This window comes from Patella vulgata, chromosome 7, assembly GCF_932274485.2.
Source record: "Patella vulgata chromosome 7, xgPatVulg1.2, whole genome shotgun sequence".
In the NCBI taxonomy this organism is placed as follows: domain Eukaryota; kingdom Metazoa; phylum Mollusca; class Gastropoda; family Patellidae; genus Patella; species Patella vulgata.
Genome location: NC_065885.2, coordinates 54,512,418 through 54,524,394, shown reverse-complemented (window position 1 = coordinate 54,524,394; position 11,977 = coordinate 54,512,418). Strand labels below are relative to the sequence as shown.

Sequence of the window (11,977 nt, the reverse complement as noted above, 5' to 3'; positions counted from 1 at the left end):
ATTTATCCCTATATATCCACACAGCTACTCTAAATTAATATGAATCAAGACATATAACCGCGGAAGAAATCATTACTCGCCAAGTTTATAGTCCCTTTAAAACCTTGCCGTGTTCCGTTCCCAACCTTATCACGATCAACGATCACCAACGTCGCTAAGCGCTAGATGTATAGATTGCCTTTTATTACGACCTTCCAACTCGGCTTCTAGTTTACAGCAGTCACTGAAAAGACACGAGAGTATATCGCTCACCAGTTTTCAGATATCGTTGGGCCAAGCAGCAGTGTAGTTGTAAAGTGTATAGCGGAGTGATCGGGTTGACTGCCGTAACCGCCCGGCCACTTAAAGTTTATATAGCCCCCGTGAACTGACGGATCATTAATTGCTATCAACAAATGGGGGCGTAGCACTTATTACGCCATTTGATTGGTCGGTGGGCCGACCCCTGTGTGATATCAAGATAAAGGGCGGTATATAGTGTATGTATAAACTACATGAAGATGTAGAATGGAATATGATCAATTTTGAAAGAGACTGTAAAAGATCAACAAAAACATAGCAGTATATACATACATAGATATAATTGTGAATGAACTTTGAGTGGATGCGGTCGCTTTAATAACGGACTGTCGTATATACTAGTAGACTGTTATGTAGGTAAAGTTGTAATATACTTATGTGTATATATATATAAACTACTAGAATACCTACTGTTAGCTGATTAATTATTGTGATAAACAGGTACCGACCTCTAGTGTTTTATGGAGACCGTGAATATTATATATAGAATGAATTAGACGTGTATGTTTCTTGTTATTATAGAATGCACAAAAAGACAACATCATGTTACAACTGAGTAAAGGATTAAGCCATTATTTGGATATTTTCAAATTTCTTCTTTTATCTGTGATAATTTCAGGTAAGAATTATTTATATTCTCTTTTGTTTTTTTAAATTTTAAAAAATATCAAGGCAGGACGACTGTACATAATAAACAGATAAAACATACGACATTGGGGCCACAGCAGTAGATGCATACACATTTCACAGATAACATAGATATTGAAACGGAAAAAAAGTTAGATAATGAAGAATATTTAAGGAAAACATTCGTAAACCGTGGTATTCGGGTTCTTGATTATGACGACCGCTTTGTCTATTAAGGATGACTGCCCATTATAATACAGACAAAACAAACGACACAGGGGCCACAGCAGAGATATTACAATCAGTTGCAGATAACATAAACAATTTACAACAATAGGAAAATAACGAGGAATATTTAACAAAAACATTCGTGATCCGACGTCTTTGAGATCGCAAATTATGACAACCGCTTATGTCTTCTAGCGGCCGTATGTTCAGCCATTGTTAATGTAAGTTACTGATTGATAGGTAAACATACACGTGTAAATCAACGGATGTACATTACAGTGATGATCTACACTGTGACAACGGCTTGATGTTATTTGAACGGCCATACCCGGTCTTAGTACCGCATCGGACACAAACATAAAGAACCCCTGTATAAAAATCGCCACATCGTTAGCCGACACACAAAAAGAACAGTTACAACGACTCACTGATAGCCTTGTTTTTATTACCACGTGCGAGGTTCGTTTTATACATTAACAATATTTATTTTACATATCCGTAAAGAAACTATGTTCTGTTACAAATTAAAATTAAATAGATATAATAATAGATTGACGTTCTGAGTTGTATGGTTCATATAGTAGTATTTAAGAGAAACCGTGTAATATCATTGTGTTATGCTGGAACTATAATAAGTCTAGCCGTTGTATTCCGCAGTTTATACCAACGTCTCAGAATCAGGGGAAGTAAGAAAGTACACACTAAAGACGGGAAAATAGAACCAAACGTCTTTGGCTCTATATTGACAATAAGATTGTGCATAGTTCCGTTCAACATGTCGTTGACAAAATATAAGTTTGATAAACAAAGCAGAATAAAATACACAGAGAGAGAGAGAGAGAGAGAGAGAGAGAGAGAGAGAGAGAGAGAGTTTAACGTCCACTCGACACAAACTAGGTCATTTCGGGACTAACACACGGTTCAATTTTATTTTAATAATTCGCTTGCGCGTAGGGGTCTTTAGCAGTGGGAGAAAACCGGAGGACCCGGAGAAAACCCACGAGGTTGGACAGGCGACCCTACTCCTTGTCACGTACAACCGGGGAATCGAAACCACGCCAGTTGACTCAATGACAGACCTTATGATACAGCGCGCACGTGCTAACCATTCGGCCACCCCCCCTCACCCCACCCCCGAAAAAAAATACAATCTCATAACAAATTTGACCAAATTTGATCCTTGTCTTACGAATGTTACCAATTAATGATCGGTTATCTGGCCACGAATTACTGATATGTTGGATATTTTAAAATAAAATATTGCGAAACATAGTCATATTGCGATAACAGTTTTTAAATAATGCGATATCCAAATATTAAATAACGCTTAACACTGATTTCAAACATAGTTTTACAGGACATACTGCCATAACGAACTACAAACATTATAGCAATTTCTTCAGTTTATCTCTCTTAATGGAATATATTCCTCGTTTAAAATTCCCGAATGTATTACAAAAAACTGTCAAATAATTTCTATAATACAATATTCAAGAAGGCAATATCTCTTTTAAACGATCAATGGTGCAATAAAATACTTGAAGGAAGTGACATTTTTACCATTAATATTCTCGTGTTTGGTTTTTTTTTTGGTATATATATGGATGGCTATTTATATATTTCAGTACAACATGAATGCATTTTCTGTTCTTGATAATAAGAAAATCGAACCGTTGACATTTCTTTGCTGCTGAAATACAATATGAATGTGGGGGTTTGATAATACATGTATGATACACGTAAGCTAACTAGAAATGCAGCGATTTACATTAATGAAACTGGACTAAAATAAATAAACTTTACTGGGAATAATCAATAATACATTTTTTAAATAGCAATGTACGTGTCTTAAGGTCGTCACGGTCGTGTCATATAAACACCTTTTATTACTATGATATAAAAAACTATAATATGATATAAATTGAATTAAGTCATAAATTGATTTTTTTTTTTTTTTTGTCAATACTTTTACAAGTTCCGCGAACAGCCTGACTGCCAATACAACGTGTTAGATTCTGATACACGATTTTTCAATCAATACAACTTTAATAAACATTTTTTCTTTAAAGAAATACAAAATATATTGGCCTGCATGAGTATCTCGCATTTGAATACGACCTGGAACATTGACATTCTGGTTGCTTTCATCGCATAAATATGGAACAATGGAACAAAGAGCCCCAATGGGCCCAATGTGTTGCCGAAATGAATGACGACTAATAGACTGGAGAACCGTATAAGAAAATACAGACAAAATAAATAATGCAAGTACAAGTATACCCCTTACACAACGTTGCCCCGTTGCTAATGGACGCGTTCAAGTGATATTGGTCAATTTGTAGATATACATGTTGCTGAGATGAATTACGACTACTAGACAACACTGGAGAAATGCATTAGAACCATAGACAAAACAAATGCTGCATCGGCAAGTTGATACTCAGATATATCAAGGACCTCAACGTTGTCCCGATATTAATGGGCGCGTACAATACACGTGGTAAACGCACAATACTAGATCTTTGTACGATCTGGAAAATATATTTCTCTAGGGTTAGGGTTCGAGTTAGGTTTACATATTACATGTCAAACGTACCAATTGAAGCTGTAAAAACGGTGGATTGTGTGTAAAACTATTCTGAAGGGTTAGGGTTAGAATTGTGGGTATAAACACGGAAAGATATTTTCCACAGATCTAGTATCGTGCGTGGTAAACATACTGGATATCCTGTAGACAAACATATATTTCCGACATAAATTACGATTAATAACCTGGAGAACAGCATAAGTAAATATAGACAAAACAAACAATACATAGACAATTTACAAGTAGACCTATATACCCAGATTAGCATCACCTGCGTAACGTTATTCGGGTGTTAATAAACGTTTACCAGTGCGACGGTTCAGTATGCAGACAGACATAATGGAATAATTATATTTACCAGAGAAACGTATGCCTGAGAAAAACAAGATGGCGGCATAAAATCAATAGAAAGGGATGGCAATTTTAGATGACCTTAACACCTATTAGTATTGACCCAGTTAGATACTTTTTGAAACATTATAATTTATAAGAAGATTACCATAAGTCTGTATTTGTCTTTTAGTCTGTAATATTGTGCCTTTAACTAATAAAAATTTAAAATAATTAATTAATTATTCTGAACAAAAAGAAATATGATATTTTGACATATTTTGAAAGTTGGTTATCGGCTTGTGTAAATCTATTAATCTCAAAGTCCAACAGAGACGATGATCTAGAGGCTATGGTCTCGAATATTAATCGATTTAATGCTGTATTCTGTCGTATAGCTAACTAAACGAATGTTAGCGTGCCAATAATTCTTATAAAATGAAAGGCTTTTTAAACAAAAGGAAATGATATTTGATTCTTGTGAAAGCATCACGCCATCATCCTCTTCCTATCTGACAAGTTGAATTTGTCGTCTCTAAAACTTTATAATTGACTATCAAAAAAACTGTTAAAATCGTTTTATAACAAATGACTACTGTTCAACGCTTACTAATGTTGTAGTGTTTTTAATCGTGTTTTAAAAGAGCGTAAAATTAATAACTGGGTAGTAAAAACTGTTTATAATAAATGTTCTATTGTTCCACCATTTTTCATTATTATTTTTCACGAAGAAGATTCTTTAATTTAAAGGAGCAGAATATGTTTTTACACATTACCACGTAAAATTATAAAGGCTAATTGGGTACTTTTTCTCAATTAAAGTCTGGTTCATAATTTCCAGATAAGAAATGATTTCAAGTTTAGATGAATATCAATTGTCACAGATTCTATACATTATTCATAACATAAACTAGGACACAAGGATATCATAATCAATCATTTTAACTTTGGTAAAAACTTCTCTCATAATATACAAAATCGTAGAAAGGGAGAAAAATTTAGAGGTGGTGGGGGGGGGGCATCTTTTTTAAAAATAAATCTGAGAAGTGATATAAAACGTTCTAGACTAAATCAAAATCCTATCCAATATCCGCTATTTGTTACAGTTAAATGATAGAGAGAGAAATGGTATTTAACGTCTACTCGACACAAACTAGGTTATTTCGGGACTAACACATGGTTCAATTTTATTTCAATAATTCGCTTGCGCGCAGGGGTCTTTAGCAGTGGGAGGATACAGTTAAATGAAGCTTGGGCTTAACACAGCAGCGAGCGCACCAATAGGGCGACGGTGTGTGTGTGGGGGCGGGGGGGGGGGGCGCATCGGCGGCACACTTTCTTCTTGGGAAGGGGAAGTTACGTACTACATTAAGGATACAAGACGCCCGATACAGTTTTAGTGGTGAGTGGCGTGGCAAACTGAGTTGCGGGAAGGGGCGCAATGAGAAGTAAATCTTCCTGATGCAAGCCTTTCTTTGGACCTTAAATGTTATATAAATTATTAACTAGACATGTATTAACATGACAAGACCATAATCAACCCTCGATGCCATCGGATGGTTCCGATTTTAAGTAGATTATAAAGGTTCGGACATTTTATGATTTAAACTTAAAACGGAGAAGCGAGGCTAAGACTCGAATGACCAGTACGGTGGTTACGATCAATGCACTCATCTATCAAAACTACAACTATTGATAACTTCGCTCAAAATAAAGTAGTTTGAATGAAATTTTCAATATATTCATTTTGCATTATCTATTTTTGAAATGTTATAACGAGACCGGTCAGCTCTTTATCTAAATCTTACACAATGCCCCTTTAATAAAATTAAATCACCAAGAAAAATAAAGTTGATAAATTCAACAATATTTGTATGTATTAAAACTTGTCGTATTCCGTATATAATTCTGTTTATTAAAATAACATTATTACCATAATACATACAGAATATTACCTTGTTTACTAGTATATATAATGCAATCAAATCTGCATATTTATGTATCTAGCACGCATTGACACTAAATAAAACTTTTCAGTATCTCCCGCTATTCTCATTATTATTAAACACACTAAATAAATAAACTGCTGAAAATAACCCAATATATATATATCATAATTTTATATACACCAGATAAAATAAATAATAAACAAAATCAACAAGGGTGGCGGTAAGATCAAAGAAAAGGAATTATAGCAGTTGTCTATGGTATGTATATAAAATAAAATGTAGTCTCGCAGCATATTAAAACAAAATACAGTCCCGCAGCAAATAATAACGGTACATGATAATAAATCGTGGAAAGCAAGCGATATTATTAAGCGTGTCTTTGATGTTGTCTTTGCGTGGATATTAAAAACCGTGAATGTAAATAATTAAAAGTCATAATTAGTAGCAACACGCGTTAATGAGCCGTGTCGTAATGATTTTTAGTATACAAAATGATGAATAAATGATAGAACCATGACTACAATTAATTCGCTGTTTTGTTAATTGCTGAAAAATGAGAAGGGTTGTTTCTATGATTGATGGTCTCGGGTTGTTTAGGGTCAGCCGTCTAACCTTGGGTGTTTTCGAGGGGTCCTTCCGGTGTCCTTCTACTGTTAAAAACCCTGCGCGAAAGCGAAGTTTTGGAACAGAAATATAGGCTACCATAATTTATTCCTCAAAAAACCACATTTTTGAATGTCCCCATCGACAGCAAAACCTACTATAGATCATAAAAGTACAATTTGTTAGCTATGGGAACTCTCCAAAGAGAAGTATCAGATGTTCTAAAAAGCGACACACAGTACAATCCCCAGAAACTACAGTTTGGAGAAATATCTTTTTGCTGGTTTAAATCAAGAATGGGGCGAATGGTTAGCGTGTGCGCGCTGTATCATAAGGTCTGTCATTGAGTCAACTGGCGGTGTTTCGATTCCCCGGTTGTACGTGACAAGGAGTAGGGTCGCCTGTCCAACCTGATGGGTTTTCTCCGGGTCCTCCGGTTTCCTCCCACTGCTAAAGACCCCTACGCGCAATCGAATTATTGAAATAAAATTGAACCATATGTTAGTCCCGAAATGACCTAGTTTGTGCCGAGTGGACGTTAACACCCCCCTCTCTCTCTCCCTCTCTCTCATGGCCATGTTGACCAATAAATTTGACTTTACGTAACTACATGTATTAGTCTGATTGCCAACAATGTACAGTGTAATCAAGTGTTTAGCTGTCAGACCTAAAGCAAAACTATAATAAACCCTCTATTGTCTTATTTATCTAATTTCTGTAATGGACTGTGTACTCTAGGGACCACTCTACTTGAAACAATCGTCTTGGTCGGAACTGTCAACATGAACGAAGAAGATGCCCGGTGGCTGAGATAGCTGTCAAAATAAACGAAGCGTGTGCCGAGTGGTGAGTTGCGCCAAGAGCCTCGTATCGTCGGCTAGTGTCAATCTGTCATTGAGGGGGCTTGCGTCAATTGATTAGATGAATCAGAAATCACTTAACCATTGTTTTATGTCAGTAGGTATTCTTCACACAACAATGTCATAACAACTGACCTTCTTTACATAATTCAAGTTTAAATTCAACGACCTTTCCACTCCGCCTTTTCGAATACTTGCAACCGGAAGTTAGTTATTCGGAAGTCATTAAACAAGATGGAACGCCATTTGAAGATCCCAACCATAAACCTGCTTAAGGCGTATAAAATCTGTTGCAATTTTTTAAGGAGACGTGTAGCCCCTGTTAAAAATGTCTTTTGGAGACCCGCTTCCTCATATCGTTGTAGGGTTGTATTACTACTATTTGGACGGTGGCTCAGTGGGTGAAGGTGCTGGCTCACTACCCAGAAGGTCCCGATTTCGATGCTTTTGTTGGTTGAGTAAGTTCCTCAGGATTTTCGAGCGCCGTTTCCCCGTGTGAATGATGAAGGACGGGGGACCTGGCAAGGAACTGTGTTTATTTGTTCGGATGAGACGAAAAACGGAGGTACCGTGTAAACGTTGGCGTACACGCAAACGATATCCTGAAAGTTTGAATTTGGTGAAGAATAGACGGAAACACCGCTGTCCTGTCAAAGTTCCCCTAATCGCACACCCCATGGTATATGCCCGTCTTCATTATCCCGGTGTCCAACCTCGCGGGTTTTCTCCGGGTCCCCCGGTTTCCTCCCACTGCTAAAGACCCCAACGCACAAGCGTATTATTCAAATAAAATAGAACAATATATTAGTCCCGAAATGACCTAGTTTGTGTCGAGTGGACATTAAACCCCATTTCTCCCTCTCTCATTATCCCGGTTGCTGTAGACAAATAGGAAGTTACACCCCATTTCATTTACAATATATTATATAAGCATGTCTTTTCTTGTTTATACTACCATTAATCACGATACACATTCTATGGTATTATCGATATGAAATCTACCTTTTTCATTTTGTTTCCTGTCATTCTATACATATTACCTTCTGTACAGCAATTCATCATTTTATTAATACATCCCAATTAGCCCACCAGCAGTCTCTCTCTGGTTTAAATATTTATTCTACAGTAACGTTTTTTTTGTAGTCATTAAAGAATCGCTCTTTGTTAATGGGTTAATGCAAAACGATCTACTGTTTTGCAATCGTTACGGAAAACTTAAGAACTTATTGAATGAATAAAAAACATACAAAATTGACGTACCATTATTACTACGGTAGTTTTTATTAACCACGATTCAGACAAAAAGACAAGAAGAACTAACTACTAAATTGACCGTTATTTGTTTTTTTTATTACTAGAATGTATTATAAAGAAAAATTATTATAAATCCAGTTAACGAAGGACCAATTACTTTATATTTAACGTAACGGGTTTTTCTGACTTGATAGTATTAGCAATTAATTTAATATAAATTCAATTAAATCATGTATTTTTTGTGTACTGGTATCCTTCCTTCTAATAAAATAAAGCGAGAGAGAGAGAGAGAAAGAGAGAGAGAGACTAACATATGGTTCAATTTTATTTCAATAATCCGCTTGCGCGTATGGGTCTTTAGCAGTGGGAGGAAACAGGAGGACCAGGAGAACACCCACGAGGTTGAACAGGCGACCCTACTCCTTGTCACATACAAGTGAGGAATCTAAACCCTAAACCTCGCCAGTTGACTCACCACCGTGTTGGTGGTACAGTCGCACAAATAAACACCATTATAGTTACAGATGTTTCCCGTGTCTCTGATTAAAATTAAATTTGTTAATTGATGTTGTGGTGTTCAATATAGAAAATATAATCTTCATCGTGCCGGCGGTTCAGCCGCATGAACAAACACTATAGACCTTGCCGGTTCGTAGTGTGGCAGTAAGAATTTAAGCGTACATGTGTATCCACATAGCTTCCTGGTTTAAACTTTCAAGACAATTGAATTTTGGAATAAAAAAATAATAATAAAATAAATACAAATGTTCATATGGCCAAAATCCGAATACCCTGCTCCTTTATATTGTAAAACTTGCTAAGTGGGCGTGTCTCTTTTTAATACCTCATTTTATGTCAAGTATCAAAAAGCATCCAGACTATTTTTAATCGAATAAACTGAAAACTCCTTGCAATCTTGAACGGTGCCTGGCATTTATTTCACACATTCTGTTACTTTGACGTCTTTGAAGTTGGAATCAAACGAATTTATATTTTTAAAGCGAAGAATAACTTTCTTTAATAAAAACAACATCGGTCTGTCCAATCGATAAATTTACTGGACTATTCTCACGTTGTCCACTTATGGTTGTATTTGTTGTGGCGCAGATAAGCTGTCACCGGCTTAAAACCTTGCAGTCACCCCTAGAGATTAATTTCTTGTCAAATATGGATTTTTCTATCATTTAGGGATGATCAATGCAGTTGATTCGGCCAAACTTCAGAAAATCAATAATGGCGATTATTTTTATACTGATAAAAAAACCAAGTTTGTTTCGCGTTTCGTTTCTTTTCCGTCATATGTCAAAATTTACACGTTACTGTAAAAAAAATATAAATGAACTTTTGAAAGGTGGCATGCGCTGTTGATTGATTAATACCCCACTTAGCTTAAAATCATATCTTAATAAATAGATCATGTTAGCCATCGTGCGTTGGGGTTGTTGAGGTTGAATGGCAGAGAAGAAAAACTAAGCATGTTGGTTAATTAATTAGCTGGAATTTCTAAAACGAAATGAATAACAACACAAGAATATCGTGAACTCCGATATGGCTCGTTTGTGTAAGGCCATAAATCTTAAAATGAATAAATTTCATCTGGGATTAAATTTGCCTGCACGATAAACTACCATCCTCTTCAACAATATTAAGAATTCCAATGGAGACAAACGACTTTACACCCAAATCTGTTAAATCAAAAACATGCATTTTTTTTCTTAAACACTGATCTTCTTGAAGGTCAAATCAAACAATATTAACCGTTGAATTAATGGAAGGAGCAAACGAGATCAAAGCCGAACGTTGTTTAATTCTGTCACATCAAATCCACATTGATCTGGAAATTAGTTGAACACAGAACAGAACGCAGACCTTGAAAGGTTAAACAAAAAGTGAGTTAATTAAGAGATTAGTGTCAGGAGTGTGAAATATATATTTGGAAATATATATCCCTAATGTTATGATAAATGCAATGGGGTTTATAGTCTCGGTCGTAGGCGGTTGGTTCGAGATTTTTGTTGTTCTTAGCCTTTAGCGAAGCATCCACCGAGGGTAATATCGCAGACAAGTTGTCTTATTTTTATTTTTATTATCTTCGCGCACGCGCGGGGGTTCTTTCCTGTGGGAGGAATCCGGATTACCCGGAGTAAACCCACTAGGTTGAGAAGGCGCCCCTATCTCCAAGCCACATACGCTCACACCAGGCATCGAATCAACACCGCAAGCTAGAGGTAACCGGCCAGCTAGAGATCGAAGCGCGAGACTCTAGACCACTACTACTAGCCTCCGCCCCCACTCCCTACCCCTGGTTCGAGACTAAAATATGGTTATTTATATTCACTATGGTTACGTGATCATCCTATGAGACAACCTTTGAATTAAACAGTGGTGCTACTCGTCTGTATACGCCAATGTTTATACGGATGGACGTCGGTTTTTTTCCCATCCGAAAAACTAGGTACACATGATTGTCATTCCATCCGGGGCTATGCGTGGAAAACGGACTTCAAAAATTATATCCCTTTGTTCTGGCCTACTTTTACGGTAAAGCAATCAACGAAAATTGGATATATGCCATACACATAAGAAAAACATAAACGTGGTGGGAGGGGGGGGGGGGGAGGGAACATATTAATGATCGTATATCCTGATCTTACATCAAATAATATTGTCCCTTGGTATTTCCTGGTCTAAATTTTTTATAGTAAAGCGGATAATTATCCTTATTTTAATGGTAAACAGAGTAAAACATTAGAAGGAAATTGGATACTTGACTTTTACTGATGAAAATTGATGGCGAGCCTACATGTTTAATAAGATTACATAAAGTTATTAACATGTCTACATGTTGTGTGTTGTAATCATACCCATGTTATTAACCTAATTACTTAATGACTTTATTAATTACAAACAGGCGTTGGTAGCACCATAATTGGAGTACATACATTGACGATTATGTGTTTTATAAAGTTGCGTATAGACATGTGCAAAAAACGAGCTAATAATAGGAAATATATAACCATCAATTGGTTTTATCCAATGACGTTAATTTTTGTTGGCTTTCTAGTTTTGTTTTAAAAAGGGGGGGGGGGGCGGGGAAATATTAATAAAAAAATTAATCACATATGATCGGAGCTAATAGCAAATAAAATAAATCAGTATTATTTGTCCATTTCCGGAAATGACGTGAATATCAATATGGGCAATCAATGATGAAACCAACCTCCATTAAAAGTCAACTT

General features: G+C 36.1%; 1 protein-coding gene across 1 annotated transcript in view; it reads left to right on the top strand.

Moving 5' to 3' along the window:
- Positions 1-215: 215 nt before the first annotated feature.
- The window catches only part of LOC126828281 (uncharacterized), a 109,900-nt gene continuing 98,138 nt past the window's right edge, over positions 216-11,977 (top strand). The window contains exon 1 of the mRNA XM_050557964.2: positions 216-919. Coding sequence (XP_050413921.1) covers positions 844-919 — 76 coding nt within the window. The 5' untranslated portion in view covers positions 216-843. The remainder of the gene's footprint in view (positions 920-11,977) is intronic.